We start from the raw sequence: 23,916 nt of genomic DNA on the forward strand, positions 1-23,916 counted from the left end.
TTGGAATTCATTTTGTATGCATTTTGACGGAGTGAATGCCAGTGGATTATTGACTGAAGCGCACCAGCTAAACTGAGTTTTTATGGGTATAAGGAAGAAATGTATCTAACAAAAGGACCATTTGAAATGTAACTGAGACCTTTTGGAGTGACAACAGAATAAGATCTTCAAAGGTAAGGCTTATATTATATCGCTATTTCTAACTTTCGAGTCGCAAAGCCGTGGTTGAAAATGATTTGTTATGCATTTTGTGCTGGACACTGTCCTCAGGTAATCACATGGTTTGCTTTTGCCGTAAAGCCTTTTTGAAATCTGAGACCTTGGCTGGATTAACAACAAGTTAATCTTTATTTTGATGCATTGCACTTGTGATTTCATGAAGGTTTAATATTTATAGTAATTTAATTTGAATTTGGCACTGCCGTTTCACCGGATGTTGGCCAGGTGGGACACTACTGTCCTGAATTGCATAATTTCATGTTTTTATTTAAGTTTTTACCGATTTAAAAGAAAAACTATAAGTCTGACAGTGGCAGATTTTTTTCAAGTATGGGTAGCTCCAGCTCAATATGGCGACTGAGTATGGGCGAGTGGGTGTGTTGAAAGGAGTGGGTGTTTGGAATGCGAATCAGCAAATTGGGCAGATTTGAAGACACTCAAGACCATTTTGAGTGGCTGATTGGGTCGTGCGATGAGTCGATAAGCCGGCGACCAGTGCACTGGTGTGGTATTGAGGCAGTGTTGTAGTAGTATGGTCTCAAAACCACATATTGAGTGTCTCAGTGTTGGATACATTTGTACTCGTTCTTGTCTCAGTCTTGGACAGTGAGGACTTCGCCAGGCCAAATATATACACTCCTTTCTTGAAACATGAATAACTTAACAGCCTTTATATCTATTATAGACATTAACGTATACAGTGGGGCAAAAAAAAGTATTTAGTCAGCCACCAATTGTGCAAGTTCTCCCACTTAAAAATATGAGAGAGGCCTGTAATTTTCATCATAGGTACACTTCAACTATGACAGACAAAATGAGAAAAAAATCCAGAAAATCACATTGTAGGATTTTTAATGAATTTATTTGCGAATTATGGTGGAAAGTAAGTATTTGGTCAATAACAAAAGTTTATCTCAATACTTTGTTATATACACTTTGTTGGCAATGACAGAGGTCAAACGTTTTCTATAAGTCTTCACAAAGTTTTCACACACTGTTGCTGGTATTTTGCCCATTCCTCCATGCAGATCTCCTCTAGAGCAGTGATGTTTTGGGGCTGTTGCTGGGCAACACGGACTTTCAACTCCCTCCAAAGATTTTCTATGGGGTTGAGATCTGGAGACTGGCAAGGCCACTCCAGGACCTTGAAATGCTTCTTACGAAGCCACTCCTTCATTGCGTTTGGGATCATTGTCATGCTGAAAGACCCAGCCACGTTTCATCTTCAATGCCCTTGCTGATGGAAGGAGGTTTTCACTCAAAATCTCACGATACATGGCCCCATTCATTCTTTCCTTTACACGGATCAGCCGTCCTGGTCCCTTTGCCGAAAAACAGCCCCAAAGCATGATGTTTCCACCCCCATGCTTCACAGTCGGTATGGTGTTCTTTGGATGCAACTCGGCATTCTTTGTCCTCCAAACACGACAAGTTAAGTGTTTACCAAAAAGTTATATTTTGGTTTCATCTGACCATATGACATTCTCCCAATCGTCTTCTGGATCATCCAAATGCTCTCTAGCAAACTTCAGACGGGCCTGGACATGTACTGGCTTAAGCAGGGGGACACATCTGGCACTGCAGGATTTGAGTCCCTGGCGGCGTAGTGTGTTACTGATGGTAGGCTTTGTTACTTTGGTCCCAGCTCTCTGCAGGTCATTCACTAGGTCCCCCGTGTGGTTCTGGGATTTTTGCTCACCGTTCTTGTGATCATTTTGACCCTACGGGGTGAGATCTTGCGTGGAGCCCCAGATCGAGGGAGATTATCAGTGGTCTTGTATGTCTTCCATTTCCTAATAATTGCTCCCACAGTTGATTTCTTCAAACCAAGCTGCGTACCTATTGCAGATTCAATCTTCACAGCCTGGTGCAGGTCTACAATTTTGTTTCTGGTGTCCTTTGACAGCTCTTTGGTCTTGGCCATAGTGGAGTTTGGTGTGCGACTGTTTGAGGTTGTGGACAGGTGTCTTTTATACTGATAAGTTCAAACAGGTGCCATTAATACAGGTAACGAGTGGAGGACAGAGGAGCCTCTTAAAGAAGTTACAGGTCTGTGAGAGCCAGAAATCTTGCTTGTTTGTAGGTGACCAAATACTTATTTTCCACCATAATTTGCAAATAAATTCATTTAAAAAACCTACAAAGTGATTTTCTGGATTTTTTTTTCTCTCATTTTGTCTGTCAAAGTTGAAGTGTACCTATTTTGAAAATTACAGGCCCCTCCCATATTTTCAAGTGGGAGAACTTGCACAATTGGTGGCTGACTAAATACTTTTTTGCCCCACCGTATGCTTTCAGTGTGTGAAAGGTTTGTGATTATGAAAAGACAGCAACCGTAATACCACCACACTCATGTTAGAGTGCCCTTTTTTGTAAAACACAAAGGGCCAGTGGTGTACTGGAGGGTAGATGCAGGTATAAACAGTATACCCTTTTTTTTCAGTGGCCATTGCTTATATTCACTTCTTAATCACTACTGATTCGTATCAAAGTAGTAATATTTTTGTAATAATATTTTTAAAATAAACTGGTGATCCTAACAGACCTAAGACGGGGAAATTTTACTAGGATTAAATGTCAGGAGTTGTGAAAAACTGAGTTTAAATGTATTTGGCTAAGGTGCATGTAAACTTCCGACTTCAACTGTAATTTAGTTTATAAGGACACATACAAACATGGTCTCTTTTTTGCTTTCTTGAGTAAGGCATCTCCAACATGCAGGTGTTCCATTCTAGCTCAGTGCTTTCTGTGGTGGTTGGGCAGCCAGCAAAAAAATACAGAGCGTAGGGGTTGGTAATGTTCTCTAGTTGGGCACTGCATCTCAGTTGAAGAGGCAACACTACAGTCCCTGGTTCAAATCCAGGCTGAATCACTTCCAGCTGTGATTGGGAGTCTCATAGTGCGGCGCACAATTGGCCCATCATCGTCCGGGTTTTGCTGAGCTAGGCCGTCATTGTAAATAGGAATTTGTTCTTAACTTAGTTGGCTCAGTGTTTTGTCACTCCTGGGGACACTACGTCACCTCAAAATCTACAGGGAAAGCTATAAAATTCAAGCTCTATGGGTTTAGAGTTACATTAGAAGTAACTCTAAACCCAAAGAGTTACATTAAAAGTGCCCATCCAAGAACGCTCATGGTCATTGTCCACAGATAAAACCACATTAAAACACACTATATCTACAGTAGCTTTGATTGGACTAATCATGTCAACTACATTATACAACAAGTTGGAAATCGCAAATTCAACAATGAGTGGTTTGGAAGGAATCAGTGGCTAACTGCAACTATTGCAAAGCAATCACTAGCCTGCTATTCAGTAGAGTGGATGTGTTGTCCAAGTCTGGGTTTAAGGGTCTCTTTTCCAAGCTTAAAAGGATAAACATTCAACATTGGTCATGCTGTCAATCCAGCATGGCATTCAAAACAGGTGGAAACTCGGAACAGGGAAATCGCTGACTTCAGTGAGTTCAAGACAAGATAGCGCCAACAGAGATGGTCGCCTCGCTTCGAGTTCTTAGGAAACTATGCTGTATTTAGTTTTTTTGTATTATTCCTTACATAGTTTTTTTGCATTATTCCTTACATTGTTACCCCAGGAAATCTTAAGTCTTATTACATACAGCCGGGAAGAACTATTGGATATAAGAAGGTCAACTTATCAACAGTAGGACCAGGAATACGATACCCGAAGCGGATTCCCTGTTCGGACCACCACCCAGGACAATGGATCTAATTACAGTAGTCGACCCTAAACAACGGCGCCGCAGAAGGGGCCGATGAAGTGGCCAACTGGTCAGGCTCCGTAGACGTGCACATCACCCACCGCTCCCGAGTATACTACTAGCCAATGTCCAGTCTCTTGACCACAAGGTATACAAAATTCAAGCAAGGGTTGCCTTCCAGAGAGACATCAGAGATTGTAACATTCTCTGTTTCGTGGAAACATGGCTCTCTCTGGATATGATGTCAGAATCGGTTCAGCCACCGGGCTTCTCAACGCATTGTGCTGACAGAGATAAACACCTCTCTGGGACGAGGAAAGGTGGGTGTGTATGCTTCATGTGTAACGGCGGTCTTGGGAAGAAGGTGAGGACTAATGCGCAGCGTGGTACGTGTTCATCTTTTTAATAAAGTAATCTCAACACTGAATAACAAAACAACAAAGAAACAACCGGAACAGTTCTGTCGGGCGTAGACACACAAAGATTGAAAACAACCACCCTCAAAACACAATGGAAAACAGGCTACCAAAACATGGTTCTCAATCAGGGACAACATTTGACAGCTCCCTCTGATTGAGAACCATACCAGGCAAAACACAGAAATAGAAAATCATAGACAAACTAACATAGACAACCCACCCAACTCACGCCCTGACAATACTAAAACAAAAGACAAAACAAAGGAACTAAGGTCAGAACGTGACATCATGATTAACAACTCATGGTGTAATCATAACAACATACAGGAACTCAAGTCCTTCTGCTCACCCGACCTAGAAATTATTTCAATTAAATGCTGGCCATTTTACCTACCTAGAGAATTCTCATCAGTTATAGTCACAGCTGTGTACATTTCCCCTCAAGCAGACACCAAGACGGCCATCAAGAACTTCACTGGACTAAATGCAAACTGGAAACCCTCCCTTCGGTAAATCCGACCACGACGCCATCTTGCTCCTACCGTCTTATAGGCAGAAACTCAAACAGGATGTACCAGTGACGAGAACCATTTAACGCTGGTCCAAACAATCGGAAGCCACAATTCAAGATTGTTTTGATCACACGGACTGTCAGCCTTAGAGAACAACATCGACCTATATGCTGACTTGGTAAGTGTGTTTATAAAGAAGTGCATTAGAGATGTTGTACCCACTGTGACTATAAAAACCTACCCTAACCAGAAACCATGGATGGATGGCAGCATATGTGCAAAACTGAAAGTGCGATCCACCGCATTTAACCATGGAAAGAGGTCCAGGAATATGACTGAATATAAACATTGTAGTTATTCCCTCCGCAAGGCAATCAAACAAGCAAAATGCCAGTATAGGGTGGAGTCGCAATTCAACGGCTCAGACACGAGACGTATGTGGTAGGGACTACAAAAAAAACAGCCATATCATATCACCTCCACCTTACCGGCCACCCTAGACCCACTTCAGTTTGCATACCACCCCAACAGGTCCACAGACGACGCAATCACCATCAGGTGAGGGCACTTGGACTGTGGTGTGTGGTGTCAGGAAAACAACCTCTCACTCAACGTCAACAAAACAAAGGATATGGTCATGGACTTCAGGGAAAAGCTCCCCCCTATCCACATCAAAGGGACAGTAGTGGAGAAGGTGTCAAGTTTAAAGTTCCTCGGCATACACATCACAGACAAACTGAATTGGTCCACCCATACAAACAGTGTGGTGAAGAAGGCGCAACAGCTCCTCTTCAACCTCAGGAGGCTAAAGAAATGTGGCTTGTCACCCAAAACCCTGACAAACTTTTACAGATGCAGAATCGAGAGCATCCTGTCGGGTATCACAGCCTGGTACGGAAACTGCACCGCCCTCAACCACAAGGCTCTCCAGGGGGTGGTGCAGTCTGCACAACGCATTACCGGGAGCAAATTCCCTTCCCTCCATGACACCTACAGCAGTCGATGTCACAGGAAGGCCAAAAAGATCATCAAGGACATCAACCACCCGAGCCACTGCCTGTTCACCCCGCTACCATCCAGAAGGCGAAGTCAGTACAGGTGCATCAAAGCTGGGACCGAGAGACTGAAAAACAGTTTCTATCTGAAAGTAGAAAACAGAAAACAGTTTCTATCTGACTGCTAAACAGCAATCACTAACTCAGAGAGGCTGCTGCCTACATTGAGACCCAATCACTGGCCACTTTAATAAATGGATCACTAGTCACTTTATACAATGCCACTCTAAATAATGCCACTTTAATAATGTTTACATATCTTACCTTACTCATATCACATCTATATACCATATTGCTCTTATCCAGAGCGACTTACAAATTGGTACATTCACCTTATGACATCCAGTGGAACAGCCACTTTACAATAGTGCATCTAAATCTTTTAAGGGGGGGGGGTGAGAAGGATTACTTTATCCTATCCTAGGTATTCCTTAAAGAGGTGGGGTTTCAGGTGTCTCCGGAAGGTGGTGATTGACTCCGCTGTCCTGGCGTCGTGAGGGAGTTTGTTCCACCATTGGGGGGCCAGAGCAGCGAACAGTTTTGACTGGGCTGAGCGGGAACTGTACTTCCTCAGTGGTAGGGAGGCGAGCAGGCCAGAGGTGGATGAACGCAGTGCCCTTGTTTGGGTGTAGGGCCTGATCAGAGCCTGGAGGTACTGAGGTGCCGTTCCCCTCACAGCTCCGTAGGCAAGCACCATGGTCTTGTAGCGGATGCGAGCTTCAACTGGAAGCCAGTGGAGAGAGCGGAGGAGCGGGGTGACGTGAGAGAACTTGGGAAGGTTGAACACCAGACGGGCTGCGGCGTTCTGGATGAGTTGTAGGGGTTTAATGGCACATGCAGGGAGCCCAGCCAACAGCGAGTTGCAGTAATCCAGACGGGAGATGACAAGTGCCTGGATTAGGACCTGTGCCGCTTCCTGTGTGAGGCAGGGTCGTACTCTGCGGATGTTGTAGAGCATGAACCTACAGGAACGGGCCACCGCCTTGATGTTAGTTGAGAACGACAGGGTGTTGTCCAGGATCACGCCAAGGTTCTTAGCGCTCTGGGAGGAGGACACAATGGAGTTGTCAACCGTGATGGCGAGATCATGGAACGGGCAGTCCTTCCCCGGGAGGAAGAGCAGCTCCGTCTTGCTGAGGTTCAGCTTGAGGTGGTGATCCGTCATCCACACTGATATGTCTGCCAGACATGCAGAGATGCGATTCGCCACCTGGTCATCAGAAGGGGGAAAGGAGAAGATTAATTGTGTGTCGTCTGCATAGCAATGATAGGAGAGACCATGTGAGGTTATGACAGAGCCAAGTGACTTGGTGTATAGCGAGAATAGGAGAGGGCCTAGAACAGAGCCCTGGGGGACACCAGTGGTGAGAGCGCGTGGTGAGGAGACAGATTCTCGCCACGCCACCTGGTAGGAGCGACCTGTCAGGTAGGACACAATTCAAGCGTGGGCCGCGCCGGAGATGCCCAACTCGGAGAGGGTGGAGAGGAGGATCTGATGGTTCACAGTATCGAAGGCAGCCGATAGGTCTAGAAGGATGAGAGCAGAGGAGAGAGAGTTAGCTTTAGCAGTGCGGAGCGCCTCCGTGATACAGAGAAGAGCAGTCTCAGTTGAATGACTAGTCTTGAAACCTGACTGATTTGGATCAAGAAGGTCATTCTGAGAGAGATGGCGGGAGAGCTGGCCAAGGACGGCACGTTCAAGAGTTTTGGAGAGAAAAGAAAGAAGGGATACTGGTCTGTAGTTGTTGACATCGGAGGGATCGAGTGTAGGTTTTTTCAGAAGGGGTGCAACTCTCGCTCTCTTGAAGACGGAAGGGACGTAGCCAACGGTCAGGGATGAGTTGATGAGCGAGGTGAGGTAAGGGAGAAGGTCTCCGGAAATGGTCTGGAGAAGAGAGGAGGGGATAGGGTCAAGCGGGCAGGTTGTTGGGTGGCCGGCCGTCACAAGACGCGAGATTTCATCTGGAGAGAGAGGGGAGAAAGAGGTCAGAGCACAGGGTAGGGCAGTGTGAGCAGAACCAGCGGTGTCGTTTGACTTAGCAAACGAGGATCGGATGTCGTCGACCTTCTTTTCAAAATGGTTGACGAAGTCATCTGCAGAGAGGGAGGAGGGGGGGGCGAGGGGGAGGAGGATTCAGGAGGGAGGAGAAGGTGGCAAAGAGCTTCCTAGGGTTAGAGGCAGATACTTGGAATTTAGAGTGGTAGAAAGTGGCTTAACAGCAGAGACAGAGGAGGAAAATGTAGAGAGGAGGGAGTGAAAGGATGCCAGGTCCGCAGGGAGGCGAGTTTTCCTCCATTTCCGCTCGGCTGCCCGGAGCCCTGTTCTGTGAGCTCGCAATGAGTCGTCGAGCCACGGAGCGGGAGGGGAGGACCGAGCCGGCCTGGAGGATAGGGGACATAGAGAGTCAAAGGATGCAGAAAGGGAGGAGAGGAGGGTTGAGGAGGCAGAATCAGGAGATAGGTTGGAGAAGGTTTGAGCAGAGGGAAGAGATGATAGGATGGAAGAGGAGAGAGTAGCGGGGGAGAGAGAGCGGAGGTTGGGACGGCGCGATACCATCCGAGTAGGGGCAGTGTGGGAAGTGTTGGATGAGAGCGAGAGGGAAAAGGAATACAAGGTAGTGGTCGGAGACTTGGAGGGGAGTTGCAATGAGGTTAGTGGAAGAACAGCATCTAGTAAAGATGAGGTCGAGCGTATTGCCTGCCTTGTGAGTAGGGGGGGAAGGTGAGAGGGTGAGGTCAAAAGAGGAGAGGAGTGGAAAGAAGGAGGCAGAGAGGAATGAGTCAAAGGTAGACGTGGGGAGGTTAAAGTCGCCCAGAACTGTGAGAGGTGAGCCGTCCTCAGGAAAGGAGCTTATCAAGGCATCAAGCTCATTGATGAACTCTCCGAGGGAACCTGGAGGGCGATAAATGATAAGAATGTTAAGCTTGAAAGGGCTGGTAACTGTGACAGCATGGAATTCAAAGGAGGCGATAGACAGATGGGTAAGGGGAGAAAGAGAGAATGACCACTTGGGAGAGATGAGGATCCCGGTGCCACCACCCCGCTGACCAGAAGCTCTCGGGGTGTGCGAGAACACGTGGGCGGACGAAGAGAGAGCAGTCGGAGTAGCAGTGTTATCTGTGGTGATCCATGTTTCCGTCAGTACCAAGAAGTCGAGGGACTGGAGGGAGGCATAGGCTGAGATGAACTCCGCTTTGTTGGCCGCAGATCGGCAGTTCCAGAGGCTACCGGAGACCTGGAACTCCACGTGGGTCGTGCGCGCTGTACGAAGTAATCATTTTTACAATCAATAAATAAATAAAAAATCTTCTTATGATTTAATTTAACTACATAATTACGTAGTGATCTATAATTCTGTTAATCATTTTCTAGTTTAGATTTTGCCATATGTCTTTGAGAAAATGCCTCACCCAGTTCATCATCAATCCATGGAGATGGACGAGCCCCAACTGTAGTCTTTCTTACTGGGGCATGATAGTCCATTACCTCCATGAGCAAATCAATAAAACATTCTGTAGCGTGAATTAAATCATCCTCTAGATAAATCAGCTCCCAGGGTACAGCAGCCAAATCATTTTGAAATTGCTCATGGTCAAATTCAGTAAAATTTATCTTGACCACAATCCTTGGGGGTTTCTTTGGAACCTTGGTGTTCATGGTTATGGTCACAATATTATGGTCTGTCCAGCCCACTGGCATTGATCTGGCCTTTAAGCAAGCATTGCAATGGTATATTACAGAAGATCAGATCAATGCACGTGCCTGAATGGTGAGACAATTTAGTTTATGATCTTGTAGTGTCATTAACCATTTGTTTCAAACCACAGCTCTCGCCATATCTCAATAATTTTGTTATGTTTGAATTTTTCTGATCCTTCCAATTTATATTAAAATCACCCAAGATAAATACATCTCTGTTACTATTTGTGGCCTTTTCAAACCCAGTGCATAAGTTACACCTAGTTGATCTCTACACACATCCAACCAATATGGGTGCCTGGTGAGGCAGATGTACACTACCATTCAAATGTTTGGGGTCACTAAGAAATGTCCTTGTTTTTGAAAGAAAAGCAAATCTTTTGTCCATTAAAATAACATCAAATTGATCAGAAATACAGTGTAGACATTGTTAATATTGTAAATGACCTTTGTATCTGGAAATGGCTGATTTCTAATGGAATATCTACATACTGTAGGCGTACAGAGGCCCATTATCAGCAACCATCACTCCTGTGTTCCAATGGCACGTTGTGTTACCTAATCCAAGTTTATAATTTTAAAAGGCTAATTGATCATTAGAAAACCCTTTTGCAATTATGTTAGCACAGCTGAAAACTGTTGTTCTGATTAAAGAAGCAATAAAACTGGCTTTATTTAGACTAGTTGAGTATCTGGAGCATCAGCATTTGTGGGTTCGATTACAGGCTCAAAATGGCCAGAAACAAAGCACTTTCTTCTGAAGCACTTTCTTCTGATATAGTTGGATTAAAATAGCCAGGGAGTTACTCTAGATTCCTGATACAGTTGGATTAAAATAGCCAGGGAGTTACTCTAGAGTCCTGATACAGTTGGATTAAAATAGCCAGGGAGTTACTCTAGAGTCCTGATACAGTTGGATTAAAATAGCCAGGGAGTTACTCTAGAGTCCTGATACAGTTGCCCGTTGATTTAAAGTTTATACACCACCAAAGAGACTCATTGGTTCAGGTAACGCTTTTCTTTCATAATGTTATATCTCTTTTCATTTTTTTCTCCATGGGGAAGTGATCATTCATTCCAAAAGCAGTGTCTCTGAGTTCTCTGCCCCTGCTCTTCGCCATTTCCTTTTGCTTTAAATTTTCATAACATGCAATAATAGCCTGTGTCCTATTCCGAGAGGCCTTACCCATTCTATGGACTCTGGAGTAAGTGACATTATGCAAGACATCTGTGGGCAGTTCCATTGAGTTGACATAAAGTCTTGGACAGTGTCCTCATAGTCCCCGCTGTTGTCATTCTCCAGTATCCCTGAGAAGGTGTCCCGCCTTTATCGACACTATACAGTACCAGTCAAAAAGTTTGGAGACAGACACTAATTTTTCTTTATTTTTTTTTTACTATTTTCTACATTGTAGAATAATAACTATGAAATAACACATATGGAATCATGTAGTAACCAAAAAAGTGTTAAACAAATCAAAATATATTTTATATTTTTGATTCTTCAAAGTAGTCACCCTTTACCTTGATGACAGCTTTGCACACTCTTGGCATATCTCAACCAGCTTCAACTGGATCCAACAGTCTTGAAGGAGTTCCCACATAGGCTGAGCACTTGTTGGCAGCTTTTCCTTCACTCTGCAGTCCAACTCATCCCAAACCATCTCAATTTGGTTGAGGTCAGATGATTGTGGAGGCCAAGTCATCTGATGCAGCACTTCATCACTCTCGTTCTTGGTCAAATAGCCCTTACACAGCCTGGGGGTGTGTCGGGTCATTGTCCTGTTAAAAAAACAAATGATAGTCCTACTAAGCTTAAACCAGATAGGATGGTGTATCGCTGCAGAATACTGTGGTAGCCATGCCAGTTAAGTAAGTGTGCCTTTGATTTCTAAATATATCTCAGACAGTGTTACCAGCATAGCACCCTCACACCATCACACCTCCTCATCATGCTTCACAGTGGGAAGCACACATGCAGAGATCATCCTTTCACCTACTCTGCGTCTCACAAAGACACGGTGGTTGAAACCAAAAATCTAAAATTTGGACTCATCAGACCAAAGGACAGATTTCCACCCATCTAATGTCCATTGCTTGTGTTTCTTGGCCCACACACGTCTCTTCCTCTTATTGGTGAAATATATATATAATAATAATTCACTCTGTCTCCTCTGAACAGTTGATTTTGAGATGTGTCTGTTACTTGAACTCTGTGAAGCATTTATTTGGGCTGCCATTTCTGAGGCTGGTAACTCTAATGAACTTATCCTCTGCAGCAGAGGGAACTCTGGGCCTCATGAGAGCCAGTTTCATCCTAAAGGTTGATGGTTTTTGCGATTGCACTTGAATAAACTTTCAAAGCGCTTGTAATGTTCCTTATTAACTGACCTTCATGTAAAGTAATGATGGACTTTGCTTATTTGAGCTGTACCTGCCATAATATGGACTTGTTCTTTTACCAAATAGGGCTGTCTTCTGTATACCACACCTACCTCAACTGATTGGCTCAAATGCATTAAAAAGGAAAGACATTCCACAAATTAACTTTTAACAAGCTCCCGAGTGGTGCAGTGGTCTAAGGCACTGCATTTCAGTGCACGAGGCATCACTGCAGTCCCTGGTTCAACTCCAGGCTGCATCACATCTGGCTGTGATTGGGAATTCCATAGGGCGGCACACAATTGGCCCAGAGTTGTCTGGGTTTGGCGTTGTCATTGTAAATAAGAATGTATTCTTAACTGACTTGCCTAGTTAAATAAAGGTTACACAACAAGGCACACCTGTTAATTTATTCCAGGTGACTACCTCATGAAGCTGGTTGATAGAATGCCAAGAGTATGCAAAGGGTGGCTACTTTATATTTTGAATTGTTTAACACTTATTTAGGTTACTACATGATTCCATATGTGTTATTTCATAGGTTTTATGTCTTCACTATTGTTCTATAATGTAAAAAATAGTACAAATAAAAAACCCTGGAATGGGTAGTTGTGTCCAAACTTTTAATTGGTACTGTACATTTAACATTAAGCATACATTTCCAATGGTATTGTACTTAACCAGGTAAAACTTATTGAATGAGTCCATAAGTGTGCTGGGATTGATCTATTTTGATGATATATTAGAAATCACCAACATGGGTTTGCCCTGCCTAGTAGTAGTTTACAGTCTTATTCAATGAATGAGTCTGGTCACACTTTTGATGGTGCATAAACTTCACATAACAATAACTGACAATAATAAATGTTTATTAAAATATTCACTTTTCAGGGATGTTTTGCGGTACTCACCACTAGAATGAGAAAGATACCTCATTATTAGTTCACCAGCAATGCTAATAGAAATAATTATTGGCCTTGTGCCACAGCAAAACAATACTCAAAAAACACATTATTTCAAACAAAAATTCCTAACCCTCTACACTACAAACACTTTACCATATTCTGTACAGCGGTTTAACTCAGAGAAAAAAAACAAGCAAGTCTAACCAATTATTTTCTGAACAGCCTTTTCCAGTGCAAAAAGTTACCAAAAGTAAAGGTAAGAATATACAGTGGGGCAAAAAATGATTTAGTCAGCCACCAATTGTGCAAGTTCTCCCACTTAAACAGATGAGAGAGGCCTGTAATTTTCATCATAGGTACACTTCAACTATGACAGACAACATTGTAGGATTTTTAATGAATTTATTTGCAAATTATGGTGGAAAATAAGTATTTGGTCACCTACAAACAAGCAAGATTTCTGGCTCTCACAGACCTGTAACTTCTTCTTTAAGAGGCTCCTCTGTCCTCCACTCTCTACCTGTATTAATGGCACCTGTTTGAACTTGTTATCAGTATAAAAGACACCTGTCCACAACCTCAAACAGTCACACACAAAACTCCACTATGGCCAAGACCAAAGAGCTGTCAAAGGACACCAGAAACAAAATTGTAGACCTGCACCAGGCTGGGAAGACTGAATCTGCAATAGGTAAGCAGCTTGGTTTGAAGAAATCAACTGTGGGAGCAATTATTAGGAAATGGAAGACATAAAAGACCACTGATAATCTCCCTCGATCTGGGGCTCCACGCAAGATCTCACCCCGTGGGGTCAAAATGATCACAAGAACGGTGAGCAAAAATCCCAGAACCACACGGGGGGACCTAGTGAATGACCTGCAGAGAGCTGGGACCAAAGTAACAAAGCCTACCACCAGTAACACACTACGCCGCCAGGGACTCAAATCCTGCACTGCTAGACATGTCCCCCTGCTTAAGCCAGTACATGTCCAGGCCCGTCTGAAGTTTACTAGAGAGCATTTGGATGATCCAGAAGAAGATTGGGATAATGTCATATGGTCAGCTCGTCGTGTTTGGAGGACAAATAATGCTGAGTTGCATCCAAAGAACACCATACCTACTGCGAAGCATGGGGGTGGAAACATCATGCTTTGGGGCTGTTTTTCGGCAAAGGGACCAGGACGACTGTAAAACAAAGAATGAATGGGGCCATGTATCGTGAGATTTTGAGTGAAAACCTCCTTCCATCAGCAAGGGCATTGAAGATGAAACGTGGCTGGGTCTTTCAGCATGACAATGATCCCAAACACACCGCCCGGGCAACGAAAGAGTGGCTTCGTAAGAAGCATTTCAAGGTCCTGGAGTGGCCTAGCCAGTCTCCAGATCTCAACCCCATAGAAAATATTTGGAGGGAGTTGAAAGTCCGTGTTGCCCAGCAACAGCCCCAAAACATCACTGCTCTAGAGGAGATCTGCATGGAGGAATGGGCCAAAATACCAGCAACAGTGTGTGAAAACCTTGTGAAGACATATATATATAACAAAGTATTGAGATAAACTTTTGTTATTGACCAAATACTTATTTTCCACTATAATTTGCTAATAAATCCTACAGTGTGATTTTCAGGATTTTTTTTCTCATTTTGTCTGTTATAGTTGAAGTTGAAGTGTACCTATGATGAAAATTACAGGCCTCTCTCATCTTTTTAAGTGGGAGAACTTGCACAATTGGTCGCTGACTAAATACTTTTTTGCCCCACTGTAAATAGGCAGGATGGCCCTAATCAAAACTAATTTAGAATACTTCAGCTCTCTCTTGCATCATGTGCAACACATTGTTACATTGTTTACTTTACATCCAAGTCAATATTCTCAGCTTTACCAAGGACATCATAAAAAAATACGTTTTGAGATAAATCTTGTTGCAACCGTTGTGGGTAATACAGTATTGTTGCTGTATTTTTGCAGTTATACATTGCTATTTTCTGACAGAAAATAGAACCCCTGTTCCATCAGGAATCCTCACACTTACACAGTACAAGCATTTCCATAACCATGTCACCTCAGAATAGGTAGCTTGTACTGTGGTACAGTCCTGTGTTGCAGCATCTGGTGCCCCACACATTACGTCTACATTATCATAGAGCGTATCCTGCTTTGCACAGTTTTGTTGAGTCATATTAAGGAGAGCTGATTGGGCAATTCAGGGTTTCTTATCAGAGTTTGACCTCATTTAATATTGCTGGGGTATCTCCTCCTTTCTTCAGGATATTGGCATTCCGTGGCTCTTTTTTGCACAAACTGCGAAGATATTAAAGTTGGATTTAAAATTCATATTTGTTATTATCATAAAATACATTTAATTGAAATGAACATTCCAATGCTGTATTTCAGAGTAGGGCATACCCTTTGCATTGCTGCATATGCTCTACAGTCTCTGGTAGCTCTTTGCGGAATGTCTCAGGCAGGAAGAGGTTCACAGCGGACGAGGTGACAGTCAGACTTCCCATTATAATGTAGGGGAGGTACTTGTTAATGCTTCCTGTGAAGACCAAAGAACATTCTCCATGAAGACAGAGAGACCTTATTAACTGATGAAAATATTTTTTATGAAAAACATTCATTGTAAAACATGATTTTGGGTACAATGAATGCATGGATGACGTGCAATGAAATTGTAATGGGGTTTGTACTCTGTAAGTATCCAATTGTGTATACAGGGCATTTGGAGAGTATTCAGACCCTTTGGCTTTTTCCAAATTTTGTTACATCACAGCCTTATTCTAAAATGTATTAAATATTTTTTTCCTCATCAATCTTCACACAATACCCCATAACGACAAAGCAAAAACTGTTTTTTTAGACTTTCGCTAAAAAAATGTTTTAAACATTTATTCAGACCCTTTACTCGGTACTTTGTTGTTGCACATTTGGCAGCAACTTCAGCCTCGGGTCTTCTTGGGTATGACGCAACAAGCTTGGCACACCTGTATTTGGGGAGTTTCTCCCATTCTTCTCTGCAGATCCTCTCAAGCTCTGTCAGGTTGGATGGGGAGCATTGCTGCACAGCTATTTTCAGATCTCTTCAGAGATGTTCGGTCCGGTTCAAGTCTGGGCTCTGGCTGGGCCACTCAAGGACATTCAAAGACTTGTCCCGAAGCCACACCTGCATTGTCTTGGCTGTGTGCTTAGGGTTGTTGTCCTGTTGGAAGGTACATTTTGGCCCCAGTCTGAGGTCCTGAGCGCTCTGGAGAAGGTTTTCATCAAGGATCTCTCTGTACTTTGCTCTGTTCATCTTTCCCTTCATCCTGACTAGTCTCCCAGTCTCTGCCGCTGAAAAACATCCCCCGCAGGATGATGCTGCCTCCCATGCTCCACCATAGGGATGATGCCAGGTTTCCTCCAGACATGACACGTATTCAGGACAAAGAGTTCAATCTTGGTTTCGTCAGACCAGATAATCTTGTTTATCAAGGTCTGAGAGCACCTTTAGTTGCCTGATGACAAACTCCAAGTGGGCTGTCATGTGCCTTTTACTGAGAAGTGGCTTCCATCTGGCCACTCTACCATAAAGACCTGATTGGTAGAGTGCTACAGAGATGATTGTACTTCTGAAAAGTTCTCCCATCTCCACAGAGGAACTCTGGAGTTCTGTCAGAGTGATCATCGTGTTCTTGGTCACCTCCCTGACCAAGGCCCTTCTTACCCGATTGCTCAGTTTGCCCGGGCAGCCAACTCCAGTAAAGAGTCTTGGTGGTTCCAAACTTCTTCCATTTAAGAATGATGGAGACCACAATGTTCTTGGGGAACTTCAGTGCTGCAGAAATGTTTTGGTACTCTTTCCCAGATCTGTGCTCCGACACAATTCTGTCTCGGAGCTCTACGGATAATTCCTTCGACCTCATGGCTTGGATTTTGCTCTGACTTGCGCTGCCAACCCGTGGGACCTTATATAGACAAGTGTGTGCCTTTCCAAATCATGTCCAATCAATTGAATTTACCACAGGTGGACTCCAATCAAGTTGTAGAAACATCTTAAGGACAATCAATGGAAACAGGATGCACCTGAGCTCAATTTTGAGTTTCATAGCAAAGGGTCTGAATACTTATGTAAATAAGGTATTTCTGTTTTTTACTTTTAATACATTTGCAAAAAAAATATTTTTGCTTTGTCATTATGGGGTATTGTGTGTAGATTGATGAGGAAAACATTAATTTAATCAATTTTAGAATAAGGCTGTAACGTAACAAAATGTGGAAAAAGTCAAGGGGTCTGAATACCTCCCAAATGCACTGTATAAACACTAGGTGTGATTATACCTAGGTAGATGACGTATGGGGCTGCAATAGTCCCGATCCGAGCAGCTGAAGAACAGACCCCGACGCCAGCACTCCTGACAACAGTAGGGTAGATCTCTGCGGTGTAGATGTAGACCACGGTGAACGACATTGTGAAGGCAAACTTCCCAACCATCTCCACAGCTATAGCAACACCTTGCAGATCTACAGGACAGAGAAAGACATTGAGATACATGTGAGCATACAAGCTTTTTTCAGAGTGTGATTGACCTACGTATTCACCCAGTGCTCAGCAGATCTTCCCCATTCTCTGTATGAGGTTGGCGTGCCCTGGGAAGAGGGGAGGGGTGAATGTGCATGCAGTTCAAATTCCAGTAGTAGCAGTTCTGGTAGCAAATCATAAGTTGCTCAAGCGTGCCCATTTCGCCAAGATCCGCTCTCCTTCTCCCTGGGCATGCCCTTCTTAACTTGTATGCTTCTGTTTGTGAACTTGTTGATAGGATTGTTAATAATATATGCCATTTAGCAGACGCTTTTATCCAAAGCGACTTACAGTCATGTGTGCATACATTCTACGTATGGGTGGTCCCGGGGATCCAACCCACTACCCTGGCGTTACAAGCGCCATGCTCTACCAACTGAGCTACAGAACCACTCTAATTGTGGTTCTGCATTGCATTGTAACTTGTTGTGAGGGATCACTGCAGGACTTAGGAGTGCTGTAGGAGCGCTGAAGATGTTAACTGTTGTGCATGGAGCTCTCCGTTTTCAACCTTGAATATTGATTGAATCATTTAGGCTATGTGAGGCTATTAAATACATCAATAAAACAAGCTGTACATTGCAGTCTCTGTTTGCTCATTTCCATGCTTCACACAGGATGTATTGAACCTGTGTGCTTATTAGTAATATTGTTTTTCATCACAGGACCTCACATCTGTAAAAAAGGTGGCAAAGTTCTGCATCACAGTTCTGCATCACAGTTCTGCATCACAGTTCTGTGGTCACACTTTCGTTTGTTGATTTATAATTATTACAATTAAAACACTATATCTGTAGAAAAAAATATCTAACTTGATTACCAAGTAGTCACGTAGGTAATCAATTACATTATTTTTGATTATCTCTTATCGTCTAGCAATTTGATCTTATATAACATTATACAATTTTAAACAATCAAAATTCAAAGTCTTACTCTCAGGGATGAGTTGGATCATGAAAAGCATTCCTCCTCCTATTAAGAGGAAAGCTGACAGTAGGGGTCTTCTCTGACAGTTCCTGAGGAGCACTGTAGATACTACATATGCTGGGACTTCAGTAAGAGCTGATAAGAAACTATTTAGATAAGGATCTCCACTCAGATTGGATGTGTTTAGCGAGAGTCCATAATATCCCATGTTTACTGCCATCCTGAAAAGATACAACACAGATGGCTTGAATGAAACTCAAAACGATCAAGTAAACACCAGTTTATTCATTACAAATTAGTGTGTGTGTGTGTGTGTGTGTGTGTGTGTGTGTGTGTGTGTGTGTGTGTGTGTGTGTGTGTGTGTGTGTGTGTGTGTGTGTGTGTGTGTGTGTGTGTGTGTGTGTGTGTGTGTGTGTGTGTGTGTCAAAGTGCTTCAAACCAAAACACTATGCTATAACCTAATATGATATAAATCCAATCTATTATTATGATTATTTCTGATAATAACACTCACCATAAAAACAAACACATCAATGTAACACATCTGATGTTGCTGGTTCTCAGAACGTCAATCATACTATATTTGTTTTTCGGTGCAGATGCCACGTCTAACTGTTGAAATGATGAAATAAGCATCCATTAAGTACAGTAATGAGCCTAGTTTATACCTGGTTCTAATATGTGCCCTGATCTTGTCCACATTCTGATTGTGCCCATATTTTCAGACATGCGTCTACACATGGTATTAAAATGTGTCTCTTATCCATCCACTATGTCTGCAATGTGACCAGATTTCCTGGTCCCTTACTGTATGCAAGTTATTTGACAAGTATTCTTAATATAATAAAATAATATTTATTTTGACACATTGATGCCATAAGTCAATGGTGGCACCTGTCAATGATTTTAGAGGGAGGCTATATCGATGATTTAAATGGTTTCAGTGTCCAGATCTGTCTACACTTGTAAGATATCCAGACACAATGTGCCCCTGACTACCTCTGGAGGTGGTAAGGAAGATCTAATCACAATCAGATCACAATATGTCCTTTGATTGTCTACACCTGTCTAAAAGTGTTGACACAATCAGATCGGGACAAAGGATGCATGTTAGCAACAGATATAAACGGGCTACAGAGATGCTCTTTGGGCCATGTTGTTTCTTTCTTATAAGCTGAATTACTGAACTATATTTATTTCACAAACACAAATGGTGAAACTGACCTCAATGTCTTTAAAGATGACCTCTGGTGCTGTGACTCTGTTTCTCTTGGCAGCGTCTCTCAGTATGGCCTCAGCCTCCTCTACTCTTCCCTGAGAGTATAGCCAACGTGGAGACTCTGGGATGAACCTAACATAGACAGTGTTTATAGTGAGGTGAGTAACAGTGCTTGTATTGTTATGGCGTTATAGTTTTGGTTAAGTTGTATAAATACTTCTTTAGACATACAGAAGATTAAAACATACTATTTTTACTGAGAACATACCACCACAATGGGATATAGACTACGGACACACTGGACAGGATCATGAGAAGTGTTCTCCATTCCCTCATTGCGTAAGCGATCCAGGGCAGTGTCATGTAGCCGATACAGTAGTGCAGAAAGGCCCCCAGAGTAGTGAAAACTTCACGCATGGACTTACTCAGCACCTCTGTTCCTGTTGAAGAGAATTTCATGTTTTTCAAATGTCTGCTGAGATCAAGTTTAGTTTATGATTGAGCAAAACAATTGAACCAAATGTTATCCCATCTTTAAAAGTAAATAGTCATAGATGATGTCCTAGTGTTAACAATACTTGATTTGTCAAGGGGTACAACAAGGACGTCCACTCTCTCCTCTATTGTTCAATTTCTAAACCTTAATCAGATATTTAGCCTTGTTAGAGAAGTCCTTCTATTCCACAAAAATAAATAGGCTAATAAACAAATGAACAGGGCATTTAAAGTCACGTATGGTTTTACTCCAAATACGGTATATGTCATCTGAGATTTCTACATGCTGTCATTTGTTATATGAATATTACTTGACACAAAATCCAACGAATAATCAAACATCAAGCTAATTTCACTGAGGTTTACAATGTCTACTGATTCATTCACTACCAGCCATTCTGTAGGCATGCTTTTCGAAAGAAACACCTTTAGTGACGGAAGCAATGCCTAGCATAACTTTCAAATGATACCTGGGTGTAATGGCATGTACTTTATGGCCAGCTAATTAAAGTTGACTGTGGTCTGTATTTATGATCATGGTCATAGTTATTCAATGAATTTCATAGAATATAACAGTTTGTGTTTGTATAAAATTAGTTAATGTCAATGCTTACCCAGTACAAATGCACTGATATAGAGGGATATCTGAGAGGCCCCAACAAACGTGAACATAATGCAGAAAACCTCCCATGAGGGAGAGAAGGCCTGAATGAGCACAGAGACCAACTGGGCAACAAGAGAGCCGAAAATAACTTTCTTCCTCCCAAACCTAAATGGAAAATAAAATAATGTTAAATGAAACAAACATTTCATAGAGAAAAACCATTTTAAAAATGTATCAGACATAATCAATCCGGTTACCAGTTACGAATGATCAGGTTACCAGTTTTGATTGAATAGGGTTGTCGATGTAAGCCAAGTCTATGCTTTGACAGCAGAGGGCGTTACAATCATAGGACAGCAGTTTAGTCGGCAGAGTTAACAGATAATGTATGACTTTCCATATGCAATCTACAGGTAGAGGACGGAACACAGTGATTGCAGGGAGAAACAGTACCTGTCAGAAAGCTGCCCAGACAACAGGGATCCAATCAGGAAACCCACAAAAAGAGTCGACGAGGCAAAAGGAGTTTTCCACTCATTGTCACATACAAGGTCCCACTGCAGGAAAACAAACCCATTATTCCTGAAGTGACAGCACCTGTGGCAGCAGAAGGCTCTAGTAACAAACCCATGCTGAAAAACAACATTTCATTTGCCCCAAAAGTGTAAGAGAAGGACAGGAGCTGGGGATGTTGCACATTTTCACTGATGCCAATGGAAGTTTCAGGAAATTACCAAAGCCGTTAACACCTCCCCAGTGACTTTGATCACTCAACAATTCCCAATACTGTAATTCCAAATCAAATATCAGTGGCATGTTTGATTAGATACTCATGATTCTGGTAATTATCTAAGCAAGAAACATACTAGGTGTAGTACTACCAATTCACTACTTCATGGCCAAATGTTTGTGACACATGACTGCCCTGGGCAACATATACTCACCTCAGTGACTATGGTGGACTGGTATATATCTTTGCTGTAGCTCCATCCATCCACACAGTACTCCTGCTCCACCTCAGTGAGGTTGACGTCCAGGCCGGGGATGTAGCCCAGAGCAGACAGGTTTCTGACCATATCCAGCCTGTATCTGCTGCACTTGCTCTCCTCCTCCTGTCCATTCACCACCTCTATGGGAATGATGGCCTTCCTCCATGCCTCGCTCAGGTTGCCCGAGTCTGGGACAAAACAGTGATGTGGGGGAGTTGCTCCAACAAATACAATGAACAGACCAAAGAATCCAGTGGAGATGAAAAGTGTGTTCAGAAGAAAGAAAGTCCTATAGAAAAAGGGTCCTTTCTGACCCAGGAAGGCAGTAACGTCATCATAATCTCCCATTCTTATGGCAGTAAGAGGAAAAGTGGAGCACCTGAAACGGTTTGATACGTGTGTCTCAGATATGTGGAGGGTAGTGAGGAGTTAAGTTCTCTTCTAGCAAGTGCTCAACAGGACAGAATTACAACTTCCAAGCTGCAGTATACAGACATGGGTAAGTCCAGGGCCCCTTAACAACAAGCCACAGAGCACAGCTGTTCCATTCGCCCCGTCCCAGAGAGTTGATCCCAGTGTTAATCCCCAGCAGGGAACGGTTGTATCCACCTTTCTCTGTTCAAAAAGTGGTAGAGAACATAACCTGTTAAACATCAGTGAAAGACTTCTAACTCATATTTCTGATTGAGCTGAAATATATATTTGATCATCAAAGACATACTGACCATATTAAAGTGGCAGTTCAGTTAAATATTAGATGTTTAATGAGGTCGAGATAACAGTCTGAAATTGTGAAAATTATTATAATGCCCTTTTTGTGTAAGAGCTGTTTGGGAAAAAATGCCTGGAATTTCAGAGTTTTTGGCCCAGATCATGACAATCTGATCTGATCATTTTGATTATTATTAATCTTTTATTTGCACGTGTATCCTCCTACTTTGATGGGGTAAGTGGGGTAGGCCCTAGTGCAGGGGTGTCAAACTCATTCCATGGAGGCTCTAGAATCTGTAGGTTTTTGTTTTTTTCCTTTGAATTAAGACCTAGACATCCAGGTGAGGGGAGGTCTTTACTAATTAGTGACCTTCATCTATCAAGTACAAGTGAGGAGTGAAAACCTGCAGACACTCGGCCCTCCATGGAATGAGTTTGACACATGTTCAAGAGTCTAGAGCCATCAACCTCAACTCTGGACCTCGAAGCCATTGACACTGTGTTTTTTTAATTGTTCCCCTCCAACCAGGGACTGATTTAGACCTGAGACACCAGGTATTTGCAAATTATTATCAGGTAGAACAGAAAACCAGCAGGCTCTGGACCTCATAGGGTAAGAGTTGAGTACCCCTGGTCTAGGTGATCCTATCTGCCACTCAAGGCTGTGTATGTAAATATATGTGTATTGATCAGCCTACATGATCAGCCTGAGCATTTCAATGGCAAAGGAGGCTCAGGGAAATAAATGATACAAAATATATTTGGAGTTATTTTCATTAAATTAACAAACACGGTGATTTATTACACATAACAGTGATGATGTCAAAATAAAATGTTAAAGACTGCATGGGGGTTTTAACTGCCATATTAATATGTATATAAAGTTAGTCCTGGTACTAAATGCCTTGTATCATTTTCTCTAAACATCATTCCTTTCTCTCACAAATACCCCCAGGAATTGCATGCGATTGTACTGTGAACGGCTTAGATAGCATTAAAAATTGACAAACTTTTCTAAAGCTGACAAGTTGAAATGTAATTCACTGTATGTCAACACATGTAATTTATGGCACAATAATGTACTTCAGTAAAATACATAATGCATGGTTGGTAGCATACTGAACATTTTTGTCTATTCAAATAGCTAATACTTCCAGAAAACAAGGTGGTTTTGAAGTTGCCATTGGAAAAGCTACATCTAGGGTTAGGGTTAGTTAGGGCACCAAGCTTTGATATCAAGGAATTTCAACTGTACTTACATTCTTGTTTCTTGTCTTTTTTTGAGATCGTACTCAACCATATGTGCTCAGTCGGGTTTCAGACCTGATTTAACCTCCCTAGCTGGAGTTTGGGGATTTTTATTCTCTCTTACAATCAGTGATTAAATTAATGAATTAATACCTGACAAGATTATTTCCCTGGGTAATCAATCGTTGAAGTACATCAACATCATTAGAGTTGTCCCCTGACTCAACAGATTTGAGTTGATTGTGGAA

The 23,916-nt window shown here is 42.5% G+C and overlaps 1 protein-coding gene and 1 long non-coding RNA gene across 2 annotated transcripts; one reads left to right on the plus strand and one right to left on the minus strand.

Annotated features, from left to right (window-relative positions):
- Positions 1 to 14,568: 14,568 nt before the first annotated feature.
- Positions 14,569 to 23,773, minus strand: slc22a5 (solute carrier family 22 member 5). The gene is made up of 11 exons (XM_046298098.1): positions 23,680 to 23,773; positions 21,665 to 22,324; positions 21,174 to 21,277; positions 20,731 to 20,885; positions 19,890 to 20,061; positions 19,627 to 19,753; positions 18,917 to 19,014; positions 18,409 to 18,623; positions 17,235 to 17,417; positions 15,321 to 15,456; positions 14,569 to 15,215 (listed from the first exon to the last, which is right to left on the minus strand). Exons 2-11 carry the CDS (start codon positions 22,055 to 22,057, stop codon positions 15,131 to 15,133), a joined length of 1,668 nt encoding a protein of 555 aa, XP_046154054.1. The 5' UTR covers positions 22,058 to 22,324; positions 23,680 to 23,773; the 3' UTR covers positions 14,569 to 15,130.
- LOC123994959 lies at positions 17,314 to 21,714 on the plus strand. The gene is made up of 3 exons (XR_006831757.1): positions 17,314 to 17,448; positions 19,680 to 19,779; positions 21,134 to 21,714. It is a non-coding gene; the product is annotated as an uncharacterized LOC123994959 (long non-coding RNA).
- Positions 23,774 to 23,916: the final 143 nt, after the last annotated feature.

This window comes from Oncorhynchus gorbuscha, linkage group LG02 (genome assembly GCF_021184085.1).
Source record: "Oncorhynchus gorbuscha isolate QuinsamMale2020 ecotype Even-year linkage group LG02, OgorEven_v1.0, whole genome shotgun sequence".
Lineage (NCBI taxonomy): Eukaryota > Metazoa > Chordata > Actinopteri > Salmoniformes > Salmonidae > Oncorhynchus > Oncorhynchus gorbuscha.